The 18,885-nt window shown below is 38.8% G+C and overlaps 1 protein-coding gene across 1 annotated transcript in view; it reads left to right on the forward strand.

Moving 5' to 3' along the window:
- The first annotated feature begins 3,526 nt into the window (after window positions 1-3,526).
- LOC146568503 (leucine-rich repeat-containing protein 51-like) overlaps window positions 3,527-18,885 on the forward strand; it is a 137,025-nt gene continuing 121,666 nt past the window's right edge. The window contains exon 1 of the mRNA XM_085283395.1: window positions 3,527-3,571. Within this exon, the coding sequence (XP_085139521.1) occupies window positions 3,544-3,571 (28 nt within the window). The 5' untranslated portion in view covers window positions 3,527-3,543. The remainder of the gene's footprint in view (window positions 3,572-18,885) is intronic.

Below are 18,885 nucleotides of genomic sequence, written 5' to 3' on the forward strand. Positions count from 1 at the left end.
AGCGCTGATCTGTCAACTACCAGTTTCCATCAATATTTGCGGTTCAACAAAAAAAGGAAACTTTGTAAAACTGCAAACTACTCAGCTTTTCATGCTGCAGTTACCTGGTATGAAGCTTCAAGAGCATTCATTCATTTAAGTCTTTGTAATCGTTCACAACTTCAACCACAACTTGTGTGGTTCACTCTATTATAAGATAATACATGCCTCTCATCCCAGTGTACTATCAGGGTCCAGACGTCTATTCAACAGCTTCTCCTCTTCAAAATAATAGTATTGTTTTTGTCCTTAAATTTATGGCTTAAAGGAACCCAACATCTAAGATGCCACAATAATGGAAATATAAATTACTGTAAAGGACAAACAGAAGCAAAAGGGGAGCCATGGATAAAACAAATAAGGAAGAAGACCATCAACCAACCACAGAATTAGTTGTCAGAATCAGGCTTATCCCCTAAACTAGACCTGGAAAACTAGAATAATAGAAACTAACACTGAAAAACGTAGTGTTATTTTTGCTACAGTCCTTTTGGTTTTATCTTACTATTCAAATGAAAATTCTTATGCTCCAAATGTTTTTGATAAGTTAAAGGTCTGGTTAGTTCAGCACCCTTCGAAGCTATGAAGCTATCCTGTTGTAATAAATGCAGGATGTGATTTATGATTATCTTGCTGAAATATGGAAGGCCTTCAGTGAAAAAGCCATTGGCTTTTGTAATTTGAAAAATACGCTAATAAAACAAAGACATGTTTGAGTTGCCTAAAAAAATGAGAAAATAATATTGCATTAGATTATCAACCTATGACAGCATTTCTATTCGCCAACTCACCAGTCACTTTATTTGGTAGACTGCTTTGCTAGTACCAGGTTGGACTCTGGTCTTCAAAACTGCCTTAAATAAATCTTAGCTGTATAAATTCAACAAAGTGCTTGAAGCATCCTGAGAGATTTTGCTTGAGATAAGATCGTATCATTCAGTTTCCTCAGATTGGCTGGACTTCCATGATGCAAATGTTCCTCCACATCCATTGGATAAGGATCTAGTGACTGTGGAGGCCATACTCAGGACACCCAAATAGAAATCCTAGTAAACCAGCAGTTTCTGAAATATTCTGATGAACACATCTGGCCTGAGCAATGATGTTACATTCAAAGTCACTTAAATGACCTTTCTTCCCCATTCTGATGCTTGATTTGAACTTTAGCAGGTTGTATTGACTATGCTTACATGACAAAATGCAGTTAACTTTTTCATGTATGTTTTTAATTTGTAATTCCTTGTTCAAAGACCTGGACATGGGTGAACTGGTGAACCTAAACTGGTTGTTGGTTTAGCCCTGTAACCGACTTGTCACCTGCCCAGGGTGTACTCCACCACCAGTGCAACTCCAAGCTGGTTGAGTAGTTATAAAAATTCATCATAATGATGGAAACTGACTTACTTTTAAAGTAAGTGGGATAATCCCCTATTTGGAGTAGGCCAAATCCTTCTCCATGTTGACCATTATTGACTAAACAATGTTTGCAATGACAGACTGGTTTTGTTTCTGTAATCACTAATTAATTCATTCAATCTGTCTGTCAATGTGGTTCACTGCCTCTTTTCTTTGCACTCTTTTGTTTCAGCAGTTTGTTCTTCTAGTTTCTCTCAGGACTTCCTTTCAGTCCATCTGAGCTTCAGTCTGTCATCCAAAAGCCTCCCTGTGTTCTTTCATTTCTTCTGCTCCCCTCAGTCTCTGCTCACTCTGTGAATTAAGACTAGTTTTATAGGAGGGAATCAGCCGTGTTATTATCATCAGCAGTGCTGACGAATGTCCCTTTACACAAGCCTCGTAATGCAACAATCAATTCGAGGCTTTAATTATTAAGTGAGTATTGGTGTGCATCTTGCATTAGCAGAGCTGGAGACTCATAAATGATTAAAGATATTCAGTCTGACCCAGCATTGTGTGTATATTTGTGTGTGTCTAAAAGAAAGATTGAGAAAGCGGGGTTTAGAAATATACCGCCTTGTCGATGTACAAAAAGCTTTTGACTCGGCATGAAAGATTGCAGAGTAAATTAAGTGAATGCAGTATTGCTGGTAAAAAATCCATGAATAATAATGATGAATATGCAGTAAAAACATGATTTTATAAGGAGGCAGAATGCGACAGGGCTGGAGGTTCACCTCTAATGCTTATAGATAAAGTTGGCTATAAACTGGACCAGTGCCACACACAGCCACCCCCCCCCCCACCCCCGCCCCCCAAAGAGAGTCTTTGACATGAAAATGATATATCTCCTCTGACAATCCTATCACATCATAGCACCCCACACTCATCCCCTCCCCAGCGCTGCTATTGCACAGACCAAATCGCAGGTTTTGATACTGATCGAGTTAAAGTAATGCCAGCTAAATGTTGCTTTTGAAACCTCTCAAGTCTTAAAACTTTCTCCGTCAATTGAATGCCCATCCAAGGTTTACTTTCAGTTTCTAAAAGGTTCTATCTGTACACTTTTGCCTCTCTAAGCAGCAGGTCTCTCCTTTACTTTGCCTGGTACAGTTTACACAGTTGCTCAATTTGACCGGTGCCCGGGATTACAACTATGTGGGAACACAGGCCATAAGGTACTCAGAGTGTCATGGGTACTGGCTCTGTGACCAGGTGTTTTGTGCGTGTTTTAGTTATATTCTTTGATTATTGTAATTCATGTGTTCTATTTTCAGTCCTAGGATTTTGGACATTCTGTTCCTTGTCTCGTCGCTCTTGTCTCCATATTCCCTCTGTCTCTCCAGTAAGTCATGTTTCTGTCTCAATGTCTTGTCTGCGTCTTTGTATTTGTCTCGTGTTTTATTTTGATAGTCCATGTCCTGTGTGCAGTGTATCGAGTTGTGCTTCCTCTTATCTCGTTAGGTCTGATTTGCCCCAAGCTGTGTTACCACCTGTTCACCATCCTCTCGTTGTCCGGCTTGTGTTTAAGTCCTGTGTTTTTCTTTTGCAGTTGTTGTGTTGTCTCTTTGCCTCCTGTTTTGCAGTGTTAATAGTCTCCATGTTCAGGTTGTTTGTTTTGCATGAGTTTATTTGATGAAGTGTTTTTCCCAGCAATAAAGCTGCCATACGTTTCCGTGTTCGAGTCCTGCAATTGGGTCCTCCCTCCTGCCTGCTACACAGCAAACCTTGACACTGAGAGGAACAGCACTTGTCCCTCCTGCTTATTGTGGAGTGTAACCTTTGTTTTGCTCAGAGATTTCATTGTGATGACAGACAGAACTGCATAGTGAAAGTGAAGCTTATGAGAAACCATGGAGTCATTATTCTATGGCAAGTACATTGTCCAATCAAGATTTCCTTTAAATTGATAAGATGATGCCAAAAATAAAGATTCTTTCCTGTTTTAAATGATGTGTAAGTGATTGATCTGTCAAATTTATCAAATCAGTTGAAAAAGCAGAATTTGTCTCTTTTTTTCTTACCTTCTCAAGTTTTCTGAAAGTTCTGATCTCCAATCCTTTATCACTTCTTTCAGGACGTTAGTCTGCTCACTGTTCTTCAAGGGAGATGTCCCCACAGATGCATACTACAACCAGTAAGTGCTTCCTTCTTGCTTTGTTCGTGTGAAGTAGAAAAGCTTTTACTTCATGAAGATTTATTTAATCATGCAAACTGTACAACTTCCCTGAAAACTAGCTCAAATATTGAACTATGATTACCTTGCTAGCCCCAAGGTACAAGTTTTTCTGCAAACCCCTCAAAAATCACTAAATGCTTACGTTCAACTCAGAAAGAGAATGTTTGGCATTTCTGCTTAAACAGTGACTGCAATAATTGCTTGTTGAAAAAGCTGACAAATAGTTTTGTGTGAATCAACAAAAAGCTCCACTGAGTAACCGTTTCAGCTTTTCATTTTCTTAAATTCATAGCAATTTTAGCATCTGTAATCATCGCAATTAAGTTGGAAATAGACTGACAAACTCAGGATCCACTTTCTGGCATTTTTCTGGTCTTTCAACTACATTACACATTCTCTGTGCACAATGTTTGCTCAGTTGTCACTGGGGATACATCTGTTGACAAGTTAAAGAATAAACTTTCCAGGTAAAAGGATTTGGAGATGATCTTTTAACCTCTAAAGTCAACCTGCAGGAAGAAAGCAGAGCTACTGTTCTATATCATCTTTGTGCAGTATGATACAGTTTTTATATGGCAAAAGGCCAATAGTGAGGTGACTTGTAAACCTTGGTTGGCCTGAGGCAGAGCAGTTCAGCACACTGTAGTACTGATGACTCACTACATGCAGCACTATGTTTTCCTTTTCTTTGAATGTCAGATAATGCCAAGCAGTTTCTGTGCATGCTCTGCTGCATTACAGATACATATTATAAAGTATAGAGCAATAGACATATATACCTCATTAAACTGTTGGTTGGTATAAGCATGATGTCATGCTGCAATTTTGTGAATTAGGATGTCATAAATTTGCACATGGTTGTATGAATGAAAATCCCACTGCGTCTCTTGAGGAAGTCTTCCAAATTTCTGAGAGCTTTAGTTTGCTTGACGCTGGCTTAGACCCGGTGCAATGACTGACGAGGTGGTATGAGAGAGGGTGTTGAGCTAATTGCTTCTGATTGCATATGATGTGAATTAAACGATCTCCCTACTTTGCTTCTTTTCTCGGATTGACTGTGTGTGCCTGTGACCGCACATGTGTACAGTGTATACGTCTTGCCTGCACGTGCAGGTGAAGTCATGTGTAGGGGTGTGTTTTATTAATAATTTTTTTTTTTTGATTGAGTCTTTGAAATCCACTAATGTGAATCTAGTCAGTGGATGCCTACAGTCTGAGGAAATCAAGTGGAAAAGTGTGAAAAGCTTGGGTTGTTCAGGTGCAAGGCTTTGTAGTTATAAGGTCTTTGATATTTGGCAACTTTATAAAGCTAAGCCAGACAGGGCGTGCAGGATAGGAGCAAGAGCAATTACCTCAAAGCTGATCTAGGATGCACAAAACTTGCATGAAAATTCACTGACATTTCATTTTAAGTATATTCATTTTTTTTATTATTCAATTTGCTAGCTTGCTGTAAATTCAAGCAGAGGTTAAAGTGGGATTCTGCAGGCAAGTGCTTCATTAAGGAGACACGCCTCACTCAGTTTATTTGTATTATGAGCTCTGCAAGATTTGTCTTTTGTTCTGAGTTTGCTCTTTGTAGATTTACCCAACTGCATTCTACAGTATTAAAACTCCCGAATCACCCTTCATTGTTTTGTTTTGTTGCGAAACCGAGAAATAAGTGTAGAGATTTTCTGAGTTATTCACAAATGCAGTGTATAAAACAAAAAGCTTTGTGCAATTCTAATGAGCTTGAAAGTGAACATTTGGTATGGCCATTTTTTTCACTATAGCCTAAAGTCTCTTAGGGAGGATTCATTGTAGTTTCTTTAAATAATCATCAGGAATAGTTCTCCAGGCTTCTTGAAAGACATTCAAAGCTCTTTTGATGGTGGCTGCCTTTTGTTCTGTTCTCTATCAAGATGAACCCACACTGCTTCAGTAATATTAAGGTCCAGGCTCTGGAAACCAAAGTGTTTGTCTGGTTTTTCTATGCATGTATGCATTTATTGTATTGGCGGTGTGGGATTACCAATCAGATGCCTTCTAGATGATACTGCATGGTCAATCCAAGTATGACTGCTTTCCTATGTTCTTAATTTCTCCATTTTTGACAAGCTCCAACACCACTGGCTGAAATGCAGACCAAAACTATGACAGAGCTTCCAGACGACTGTAGACAATTACTGCTGTCTTGACTGTCTTAATCTATTCTGTGCACAGTAACATTTTAAACCAGAAATTTCACATTTCAAATCAGCACTCCCTAAAACCTGCAGCCACTGATTGCCAGTGTTCTTGTGGAATTTGGCATAGCTCAATCTTTTCATCTTCTTTCAGAATGGCTTCTTGACAAGCACCTTTCCACTGAGACCATTTCTGATGCACCATACTGAAAATGCCAGGATTGTGGTTAAATGCTCACCTTGATGGTGGAAAAATGTATCAGAGGAATTTTTCATAGTTTCAACAAAATAATTTAGAACAAAAGACCTTTAGAAAGCCTCCTTCGTCTTAAACTTGTTCAGGAAGTTTAAGACGAAGGAGCCAAGGGCTGTTTACCCATTCACTTATATAACCCTGATGTCTTTTTGAAACTAGAGTGACTCTTTGCGAGCCATTAAAACCATTAGACCTGGATAAATGTGGTGTAAAATTGTTCACTTTATTACTACTTATCATTGCCTATGAAGCATTCCCTAAAGTCTGAGTTTTTTCATCACTGACATAGCTGGTATATAACATATTTTGGTGAAAGCAACTGCATGATAGTTCCTAAGCTAAATATAGTGTGTACATATACAGTAGAAAAGGATGTAAAAGCACTACTGAAGGTTAAACCCTCCAATGGTGTTTAGCATATGAGAATAGATTCCCATTTTTGATATTTGCTGTAATTTCTTGTAGATTTCACTATTCATTATCATTACTGATAATGGCATTTGGCATACTGGGGAATCTTTTTTAAAAATCCAGACTCCTCGTGGATATCATTTTAGTATTAATAAGAGAAAAAAGAGGATTCTAGTAAACAAAAATCATGATGGGCACACACTTCAGATAAATTCAGTTCCAGTTTTCCAAATGGGGAAGAAAATGCAAAAGAGTTGCAGATTCTCTTAGAGTGAAATGATGCATAAATATGGATTAGAAAATAATGCATAATTAATCTATCATGTTGCGCTGTAATGTGTGCTTTTACATATATACATAATAAATAAACAGTGAAGATTCTAGGATTTAGAAGTGGAATTTATTTAGTAATAAAGTCAAAGAAAATTTGGGTATTTTTCACTAAAATGCTCACTCTAAGGGGATCAGTGTGTGCAGAGTGGGTTTGTGGTGGTTCAAAATGGTTTTGTTGTGTATATTTATGGGATTTTGCACATGCATGTATGTTTTGAGCTCCTCATAATTCGGTCTGAACGCAAGTACATAAATCATTCAGTTATAGAGCAGCAACACGTGATCAGAAGTTGAAGAGACCTAAATCTTGTCGAGCACACATTGAATCTGTTTAATCAAACACACAGCAGTTGGAACAAGCAGCACATAAACTTAAGCACGACACCTAAGACTTCCAGCAGTCAGCGTGAACACTGATGAACACTCTGTTATAGACCAAACTTTCCTGGTGGTTTTTGTTAGGCCGCCAACATTCACTGGCATGACTTTACATTGTGTCAACCCCCATGTTTTAGCAATAGCACAGGGCCCATATTCTGCCCACTGGCAAACCACACTGTTGTTTGTTTCTCGCCTAATGTCTTTGCTTACATCAGTGGTATTTCAATAAGCTATTTAACATGATTTATCGATATACAAAATTCAATAATGGTATTTGGTAATTACCCTTCGATGGCCCATCGCAACAGAATGAAATCCCAGCAGCGATAAGAATTAGGGTAGGACCGCTCAGAGTCTAGATGATGAAGATAAGATGGAGGCTTGGCTGTAGTGACTTGGGAGTAGGTGAGCTGAATGCAGGAGTCTGCTGTTTAGGGAGAATGGAAGATGAGCAGGGCAGTTTAAAGTAGGCATAGTGGAGGTTGATTGGCTTGAAGAAGGCAGCCAGGATGATGATTGGACTATACTGTAGCGATGATGTCAGCATTGACTTTTACTGCATGGGAAAGTGGAAGGGATGTAAAAGAACTGAGTAGAAGCCAAATGCCTGGGAAAGCAGACTGATGACTGAATACAGATCTTATTGAACTTATGTAAAAGCTTCATTTATATCCATCACTGCTAACCGGTCGCAGCAGATCGCTGCCCCTGCATCAGACTGGCTCTGCAGGATGTTTCTTCCTGTTAAAAGTGTGTGGGGGGGGGGGGATGGGAAGTGGGAGAGAATTTTTCCTTCCCACTGTCACCAAATACTTGCTTAAAAGGGGTTGTTTAGTTGTTGGGATTTTCTCTTTGTTGTTGTAGGGTTTTTATCTTACAATATAAAGCGCCTTGAGGTGATTGTTTTGTTTGGTGCTATATGAACAAAATTGAATTGAATTTCATAATATGAAGTTATTCGTAATCACATACATTCCTGTTTTTGTTGTCAGACAAATGTACAGGCATGAAACGGTGACACAAATGTAAACCACCCTTTTAGTCCATTGTCTAACTTGCGCCTCTTCTTGGCTTTTGTGCAGTTTTGGCTTATTGTTAGTGAAGGATATCCTGTAGCAATATACAATATGAAAAAATAAAGTGTTTTTAACATTAAAGGATGCAAACTTGTCCTTTTAGCCCTCCCACAATGAAGTTTCAAATACAGTTGTTTATTTTTACCCTATAAGTCGTATTTAATACCGACAGTGATACTTTTAATAAACTTTGCCAAAGATGATGGCAGCTCAATGTGTTTTATCACATGGGATTGTAGTAGTGGTCACAGATAACAGAAACATATGCATTCTCCTGTTAAGCAGCACAACCCGGACTGATTGTGGATCAGCTAGTTCACTCACCAACTGAGAAGCTCTTCACTAGCGTACATACTGCCAGGTGGCTGATTGCTGAATGAGGCTAGCTGTGCACTGGCTCCTCATAAGAAATGGGTGGCAGCTGAGCTCTTGATACACCCACACAATAGACAGACCTGCTAGAGCTGTAGCGGACAGATTTGTTTCTAATTTTAGTTCTGCACACAACCATAGTTTTTAATCAAACAATTGAGATGCGACTGAAGTAAAGAATATCAACTTTAGTTCAAGCAGTTCCGAAACAATTTACACCATTGACTGTTTAAACTTTTACAGCCTTCCCATTTTCCCATTTGCTGTCCTTGACAACCTGACCTCTAGAGCCCATGGACATCACCAAATATTCTGTTGGCTCCCTTAAGATGTTTTACTGCTTTGATGGAGCCATTTGAAGGGACATCTTATTCCTTTGTCTTGAGAATATCTTGGGTTGCTTCTGAATTGTGCTTTGGGTTTATAGCCATTTGCACTGATCAGTTTTGTAGCATTTGACTGAATCTGAGGAGAGAGCATAGCCCTGTACATTTCAGAATTCATCCTGCTACTTCCATCAACACATCATCATTTAACTCTAGTGACCTGGTTCCAGTGGCAGTCAGACATGCCAATTCCCCTCTACCATGTTCAAGAGACAATTTGGTGTCATTTGAAACACGAGTAGTTAAGTTTCCCTGTGAATATTTTCCTCTTTTTATTAAGAAGAGGAAAGTATCCTCTTTCCATCCTTTTCCAAGAAACTGTGCAGGATCTTTTAGATGTTTTCTGGCCTAAGTCAAATTCAAATGTCCTGTTCTGTGTGTAACCAGTGGTTTGCACCTTTTTGTAAATGGACTGATTCTTTTATATAGCACTTTTCTACTCTCCCTGAGTACTCAAAGCACTCTATACAACATGCCACATTCACCCAATCACACCCATTCTCACAAGCACTTTATCTACACTCAGTGCTTTCTAAGTACATTCACACACATTCATACTCCGATGGATGCATCGGAGAGCAAGTTGGGGTTAGTATCTTGCCCAAGGATACTTGACATGCAGAGCCAGGGATCTAACCAACCTTCCGACCAGTAGGTGACCTGCTCTACCTCCTGAGCTACAGAGGGTTTTTGTAGGTTTTTGTTTACAACAAGGTGCATTCACGAAGGCCTCTTGACTGCACCCACCAGAGGGTTTACTTCAGGGGTGTCAAACTCCAAGCCTCGAGGGCCAGTGTCCTGCAGGTTTTAGATCTCACCCTGGGTCAACACACCTGAATCAAATGATTAGTTTATTACCAGGCCTCTGGAGAACTTCAAGACATGTTGAGGAGGTAATTTAGCAATTTAAATCAGCTGTGTTGGATCAAGGACACATCTAAAACCTGCAGGACGCCGGCCCTCCAGGCCTGGAGTTCGACACCTGTGACTTAGATGTAGGGAAGATGGTTTTCTCAACCATGGAAATAATTCTGTCATCATGCATTTCATATCTGCAGTCTTTCGGGCCTTTTGGTGTTGCTTTGCCTTGCCCAGTTCATTCCTGTTGTCTAAGAATGCAACATATTCTTGATCTAACAACAGATTCTTTTTTCTTTTTTTTTTTTTCTTTTCCCTCAAGGACCTCAAGTTGAAACTTTCTGTGGAAAAAAAGCAAGTTCAATACTTGAAATCACCTCCAGATCTATTTAACTTATAATGAAGTAATGAGGGGACAAAGCTTTATCTGCCCATCCAGCTGCTGCTCTGTCAATTGTCCAATTGCTTTTGAGCCTCTGGAACTTTGTATAAAAATGTCTGTAATTCCCAAACGGTTAATGTAATACTTTTATTAAAGCTGAAAGTTTGTCCTTCAATTTTATCTTTATCATACAGAGGCCAGATTACAAGATTACAGATTATTGTCATTATCCAGTTTATCTAAATATTGACTGCTTGCTTTCCTATCCTTCACTTTTTTTAAAAGAAGTGTTTCAAAACCAACTCTTCCACAACTTACCTGCTCATTTGCTTTTAACTGGTTGGATTTTTTTCCCAAATCGCAGAGTCAAGTTAAGCTGTCTGCTACTGGATACAAAGTCAGCTGTAAAAAGAAACTGTTGGGTATTATTAGGCTATTTACTGCTCCATTTGTGGTTTTATGGCTGACGTGATGCTCTCAGGAAATGAGTTTGAAAATGCTTTGTTAGCGGGCAGAGGATTATGAGATTGGGGTCCCAGAAATAGTTTGGCTGCACAGTAGGGCACTGAAACTCAGTAATTACAGAATCTCTCCTGTTTCCTGTGTTGTTACTGTCTCATTTTAAACATGTTTATGAACTGGAATACTGTAATGTCACACGGTTTTCTGACCTTATCATAACTGGGTGCAAATCAATACAAAGCTGCTTTGAGTGAACATACTAACTAGGATAAAATATTTCTATTCTGGTCAGGTCTCTTTCAGGAGGATGATACCTAACATCACTAGGGCCCGAAGGTCACTAAATTGCAACTGCTTCTTGAAATACTCTTCAAAAATTCAAAATACTCTTGTATTTGTAAATCAACTAGTTATCTCCAAAGTATACTACATTATAGTGTCTAGTAGTGTCTAGTTCTTGGATTGTTTAGCTTGTTGTTCCAAAATTTGTGGGGCGATCGTGGCTCAAGAGTTGGGAGTTCGCCTTGTAATCGGAAGGTTGCCGGTTCGAGTCCCGGCTTGGACAGTCTCGGTCGTTGTGTCCTTGGGCAAGACACTTCACCTACCGCCTACTGGTGTTGGCCAGAAGGGCCGATGGCGCGATATGGCAGCCTCGCTTCTGTCAGTCTGCCCCAGGGCAGCTGTGGCTACAACTGTAGCTTGCCTCCACCAGTGTGTGAATGTGTGTGTGAATGGGTGGATGACTGGGTGTGTAAAGCGCTTTGGGGTCCCTAGGTGGGACTAGTAAAAGCGCAATACAAATACAGGGCATTTACCATTTACCAAAATTTCCTTTAGATGTTTAGTTAGTTGACTGGTGTCTGCGATAACCAAAACGTATTCACATTATTTTCACACTAATCAAACCAGTTAGTGACCCTTGGGCTCTAGTGATGTTGGGTATCGTCATCCTGAAGGAGACCTGACCAGAATAGAAATATTTTATCATAGTTGGGGGTGATCACTCAAAGCAGCTTTGTATTGATTTGCAATGACTCTTGCTTTAAGAGGTTACGGGCAGCCAAACCATCACAGCAAAATGCTTCCCCCAGCGTGACGGAGCAACTGGGCTCTCCAGCTCTGTGGGTCAAGCATTCTAGCCTTTACAGTTCTCTTGCTGTGTGCCATACATGCACTCTCCCACTTTTCGATGATGACTTATCTGACCATGTTTGGTTTTTGTTGACCTGTGTGACCATTTATTTCATCACTAAACTCTGATGTGCATTTTTCTTTTAATGAGGGGTTGATTTATGGGATCGTCATGGCTGAACATCAGTTTTGGCCAGGATTCACCCTGTTGACTAATCGGCCTATTGGAAAATAAAATAACATTTTCTGATGTCTGTGATGTGCCACGTCAATTTTGTTCTGGCTTGATGTTCAAAGATATAGTGATGAAAAGATGACTTGTATTTAAAAATAAATAAATAATCATTTCTTATGCTTAGGAGGGGATGGTTTATAATCAGTTAATACCAAAATTGTTATTTTGAGCATTTTTGCTTAAAATAATAGTATCTGTGCATTCCTACATAATCCCTGGCAACATAAATGTTAATGGGCTTTTTCTGCGACAGTCTTGCCATTCACTTGAGCTTCTCTGTTATTCCTTACGTGTTACGGTAATGCACGAGTACTGTGCGTTTAGTGTCCTGTCGAATGTCCAATAGATATAAATGCAAAAACATGGTCAAACAAAGAAAATGCAACATAGACAATACATTACAGTAAAAGTTTTGTGCTAAGCTGGTTGCCACCCATTTATATAAAATGCCCAAATATACTCTGCATAGTATATCTAGTATTGTCAGTATTCGTAATGGTTTTCTTAAATTGTTTAGGCCACATCTTTACTGACTAAAATTACAAATTTTATACATGTACATTATATCTAAGATTTTTCTTTTAGCTAAGTATTTACCATGCTAACACATTATCCCAATGAATACTTCACATCATGCCTTCTTAGTATTAGGATGTTAGGCCAATGGACAACGGTGTTGTAGATTGAAAATGGTCAAAGCGATTGGTGACAAATTGTTCAAAAATATGCAATTTTAGCTCATTTCCATATTGATGCAATAAATGACTGTAATAATTATGAGATTCATAATGAACTGAATCTGCCTCGTTATGGTTTCATGTGGCGTGTCAATGTATAACCGACACCTGTGCCGCAAACTGATCCATAATCACTACATGACAGAAAACAGGAGGATGTTTCTGACTGTGGGTTTGATTGCTAAATTACAGCTTAATGTGACCGCTCTTGGAGAGTAACTCATTTGTCTCCTCTCCCTCTTTCTTTTTCCACTGGGTATTTTCGTCTAGATGAGTTGGTAGACCTAAAACTTATAAGCACCGCATACATTTTATAATTTAACACTGTTTAAGCTGTTTGGCTGATATAACTCTACTTAATTATGCTATGCTAAATCACTTGTTGTTGTGTGTTAACGTGTAAGTGTCTCTTAATTTTGGAAGGGCCACACATTGTGCATTGTAGAGGTTGGATCATCAGTGATTCACAGGAGGACGATGATGTTCAGATTAAGCAACAAATATTCCCCAAGTTTAATATTAATATAACTTTACTAATTTACTGTTTGTTTCTTTGTTTTAAAAAAAGAGAATTTTTTTCCAAGATTTAAATCTTTGTCCATTTTTTTTTTCCTTTTCTTTTTAGTTCTTTCTGAGGTGCTGACACTACAGGGAGTGCAGAATTATTAGGCAAATGAGTATTTTGTCCACATCATCCTCTTCATGCATGTTGTCTTACTCCAAGCTGTATAGGCTCGAAAGCCTACTACCAATTAAGCATATTAGGTGATGTGCATCTCTGTAATGAGAAGGGGTGTGGTCTAATGACATCAACACCCTATATCAGGTGTGCATAATTATTAGGCAACGTCCTTTCCTTTGGCAAAATGGGTCAAAAGAAGGACTTGACAGGCTCAGAAAAGTCAAAAATAGTGAGATATCTTGCAGAGGGATGCAGCAGTCTCAAAATTGCAAAGCTTCTGGAGCGTGATCATCGAACAATCAAGCGTTTCATTCAAAATAGTCAACAGGGTCGCAAGAAGCGTGTGGAAAAACCAAGGCGCAAAATAACTGCCCATGAACTGAGAAAAGTCAAGCGTGCAGCTGCCAAGATGCCACTTGCCACCAGTTTGGCCATATTTCAGAGCTGCAACATCACTGGAGTGCCCAAAAGCACAAGGTGTGCAATACTCAGAGACATGGCCAAGGTAAGAAAGGCTGAAAGACGACCACCACTGAACAAGACACACAAGCTGAAACGTCAAGACTGGGCCAAGAAATATCTCAAGACTGGTTTTTCTGTGGTTTTATGGACTGATGAAATGAGAGTGAGTCTTGATGGGCCAGATGGATGGGCCCGTGGCTGGATTGGTAAAGGGCAGAGAGCTCCAGTCCGACTCAGACGCCAGCAAGGTGGAGGTGGAGTACTGGTTTGGGCTGGTATCATCAAAGATGAGCTTGTGGAGCCTTTTCGGGTTGAGGATGGAGTAAAGCTCAACTCCCAGTCCTACTGCCAGTTTCTGGAAGACACCTTCTTCAAGCAGTGGTACAGGAAGAAGTCTGCATCCTTCAAGAAAAACATGATTTTCATGCAGGACAATGCTCCATCACACGCGTCCAAGTACTCCACAGCGTGGCTGGCAAGAAAGGGTATAAAAGAAGAAAAACTAATGACATGGCCACCTTGTTCACCTGATCTGAACCCCATTGAGAACCTGTGGTCCATCATCAAATGTGAGATTTACAAGGAGGGAAAACAGTACACCTCTCTGAACAGTGTCTGGGAGGCTGTGGTTGCTGCTGCACGCAATGTTGATGGTGAACAGATCAAAACACTGACAGAATCCATGGATGGCAGGCTTCTGAGTGTCCTTGCAAAGAAAGGTGGCTATATTGGTCGCTGATTTGTTTTTGTTTTGTTTTTGAATGTCAGAAATGTATATTTGTGAATGTGGAGATGTTATATTGGTTTCACTGGTAAAAATAAATAATTGAAATGGGTATATATTTGTTTTTTGTTAAGTTGCCTAATAATTATGCACAGTAATAGTCACCTGCACACACAGATATCCCCCTAAAATAGCTCAAACTAAAAACAAACTAAAAACTACTTCCAAAAACATTCAGCTTTGATATTAATGAGTTTTTTGGGTTCATTGAGAACATGGTTGTTGTTCAATAATAAAATTATTCCTCAAAAATACAACTTGCCTAATAATTCTGCACTCCTTGTACGTACGTTTCCAGGTCTCCCAAGTTCAGATGCGAAGCTCGTATTTGCATTCGGCTCATTCTTAACATGGAGGCTATGTATAATTTGACCGTTAAGCCATGGCGCCAGTTTAAAAAGAAAATTGCTGCACCATTTTATGCTGATTTCAACCTGCATGAAGCATTTCAATCTACATAATGTCCTTGTCACATAGTGCCATGGGGGCAGCTTGTCTCTGGTCTCAGTCTCTTTTCTTTCACTTACTATTTCCCCCTCTCTCGGCTCGCCTGTCCCACTCAGTCTTTGCTTTTTTCTGCACACTCTTTTCTCAGCTTATGTTTATGTCATGCTTTATTTCTTTGTCTCTGTCTGCCATAATAAAATACAAGCGTAGTAGTGCTGAATATGTTTGGATAGATACAATGTAAGTTATCATGTGATTGGACTCGCTACATAGACAAATGCCTAAATGTTGACTGACTGCACACAGTTGCACCAAAACCCCTTGTGTATAGATTTGTGGCTGAATCTCATGGACATAAACAAACACACATTCCCATTCTTCATGTGTAGCTTTTTTTTTTTTTGACAGTGGCCACAGGATTTAATTGTGTTCCTGTCAGAAATATCAATTGTTCAATTTCTCATCTGTCACGGGGTTGGGCAGGAGGGAAGTGAACGGTAGGGAGATTTTTGTTTTCACTGTATAAACAGACTGCGATTCGTGGGATCACAATAGAAGAAAATCAAACTGAATAAAAATGTAGAGAATGGAAAGAAAGGGAGATTCTGCACCACATAAGAAATATTCCTTTATACTGTTGTATAACTAACATATATCTTGTTATCGCTTTTTTTTTTTTTTTAATCATATTATTGGCTTCTTTCCAGAAAAGTTTGGAAGTTCTTTTTTTTTTTTTTTCACACTTACTAATCAAAAACTTAAGACTGCAGATCTTTTCCTCTGACAGATTTAGGTCCCTGTCTGAGAAGCTGTTGTGTAGCCATTTCAACCCATATCAATTTCTAGAGGTCAAAGCATTTCACTAGAATTCCCCCACCTGTCATGTATATTTTAGTTAAAGAGGTGGAAGTTCCAGCAAAGGCTTCAATGTAATGCTCCAGCTTCTTTAATCTAAAGCTTGTTTAAAATGCAAGAGGTGGGATCACACCAGAGATCAAGGTTTTGGCATCCTTATCTGTCACTTGTGGAATAATGTTCTTTAAAAAAAAGACTTCTTTTCCCCCCTTTGGCTTACTTTCCAGGCATTTAAAAAGGTCTTGAGTGCATAAAACTGTTGACGGCACAAGATCAGCAAATAGAAAACAAAGCAAGGTATCCCAGAAAGAAATCTCTGTGGGGCTATTTATGTGTTTACCCAAAGTGTAAGAAAAAATGTCAAAAAAACCTTTTGTCTTGATGATTATTTTACACATTTTTGTCTGTATTGTGGGGTTGATGTCTTTCGGTCTTTATTTATTTAAACAGGGTTTGCCACTTGGCACTATAGATAGGAAAATTAACATGAATTTAATCTTAAGGCCAATAAATCAATCTGACCAATACATTAGCTGATACTAGCATATTGATTCTGATGGGTATGTCATCTGATAAGTAACAAGAAACCTTAGTACTTCATTGCCAAGCTAGGTTTGTAAGTAATTTAAAAATGGTGGCTTTGTAGTCTGTTTGTAGTCTTTTGTGGCTTCTGAGCAAATGCCAAATACTCCATTATGTTGTGATTAGATGCACTTAGCAATAGCTGGTAAATACGCAAAAGTATTTCCCACACACATTTTACCTGGGCCATTCGCCCAGGTATATAAGCTGCCTGAGCATATTTGGTGATCTAGCCCCGTGTTTCCCATAGACTGATTTATTTGAAGTGCCCTGAGACAATAAAAGCCTTTACTGATACATTTTTTTAAGATGATTAAAATGCTGTTTCCTTTTATGCATAAAGCACATTGATTTTGTTCACCTCCTTCTTGACCCACGCTGCATCTACCTCTACAGTGGACGTGTATGTGGATAGTTGGATGCACGCTACCGGAGTCGAAGCAGTATCACAAGGAGCAGCAAGAATTGTTGATTGTTGAACATTAACGGACAGAGCTGGGAGAATTGACGTTGGCATTGTATGAAACTGCTCTTATTCACATGCAGCACAAAGGAAGCAGTCTCTCTCAGCTGCACATCATTATCACAAAAGACAATACCTGTGCTACTTCAGTATTGGTGCAAACTAATGCAGTTATTAGTCCTTAAAAATGTATGAGACCACCACTCGGGTCTAATGTGCATGTCATTGTTGCTCTAAATTAACAGAGTTGGTAATTACAGTATCATTTTTTTTTCTGTAATGGTTAATCCACCAGTATCCACAAACTCTTTAATCAAAATATTTTTAATGCTAAAATATAATTATTGTTGTTGTTATCCATGAATTTTGAAATTAACTGGTTTACATATTTTTTAAAAACCTGAAAAAGTAGTAAAACACATTATTATTTTTGATTACGATGTCAAATTGGTTATTTACTTGTATTCCTGAATCAAAATATTAGTTTTAGTAGTAGAATTTTATGCTTGATTAATTTCTGAGAAATACAGTGTCAGATCTGTTATCTACTAAATAAATAAGAATATAACATTTGTTTTTTGTCTTTATGACAGGTGGTCTAATACATTTGGTAAGTACTGTACATGAGAAATACAAAATAAACTTTCTGCCAGGCACCATTTATCCTCTGATCCATCCGCTTTGGACAATTGGATCAGAGCAAAGTGTCTATCAAGAAGAATGTGCCCAAGTTGAACCCCAAGTTGCTCCCAAGGCTTCCATTGAAATGTATACGTATGAATGGGTGAATCTAGCTTGTAGCAAGTTTTGAGTGGTTATTTTTGAGTGTAAAAATGTCGCAGTGGATGACCTGACACTAAGACTTTCCAGGCAACAACTGAGTCACAAAGCTTTTGTGTCCCTCTTCTTCTGTGCTGTGTAATCTGCCAGATTGCTATAGTTGCTTTGCAGGCAGCCTTCATGTAAGTGGGTCTAGAGACTGTGCTGACTACCGAAGGTCATTCTCAGAATTTTTTTTCCTTATTATGTTAAACTTTTTTTATAGTGTTTTTTTTTTTTAAGTTTAAGGTAGTTATTGTTAACTTCATGCTCTGATTTTTGCTGATGTTGTTTTTCTTACAGCCTGCTTTTTGCACACTTTCATGTATAGCTTCATATTTAACATTCACTGCTGTGAGATGCTGACCCGTTCGATTCGCTCGGCAAATCCTTTTCCAGGTTTGACTATATTTTATTGGTTTTAAGAGATGCACTGTAGTTATCTGTGCCAAAGGGACTTCCTTTGATCTTTCTGCCACAATGTGAGCTTGGTAATGATGAGCTACAGTTAAATTTCTGCTTTCAAAGTTTCCCTTTGATTTTAATGGTGTACAGTAGGACGGTGAGTGTGTCTCGTCAGCTGAGAGACGTACGCACAGAGATGCACAAAGTAATGGCCTCATGCTAATGAACACACAAACATGCGTATATGCTGCATGTGTTTGTGCACGAACGCACACTACAATATAGGAAACACACATACAGTCAGTTTCAACCCAAGCAGACAGTTGATGGAGTTTCTTCTTCTATAACTCATCCACACCTCAGTGAAAATTAGTTCCCTCATAACTATTCTTTATGGTTAGTATGGATTTGCTTAGAATAGATTACAGCAAATTATTCAGACAGGAAAGTTTTGTGCTGTTCAATAGTGACTGAAATCTTAATGGAACATAGAATATATCAAACAGCCACACACAATCCTGCCATATGTATCTAAAGATATGCGAGCCTCTACACTCGAACTTTGCATTTGTAAAAAAGAACAAA

The sequence above is a fragment of the Mchenga conophoros genome, linkage group LG8, assembly GCF_057382185.1.
Source record: "Mchenga conophoros isolate Kocher_MC1m ecotype Shallow Benthic linkage group LG8, M_conophoros_male_GT1.1, whole genome shotgun sequence".
NCBI lineage: Eukaryota > Metazoa > Chordata > Actinopteri > Cichliformes > Cichlidae > Mchenga > Mchenga conophoros.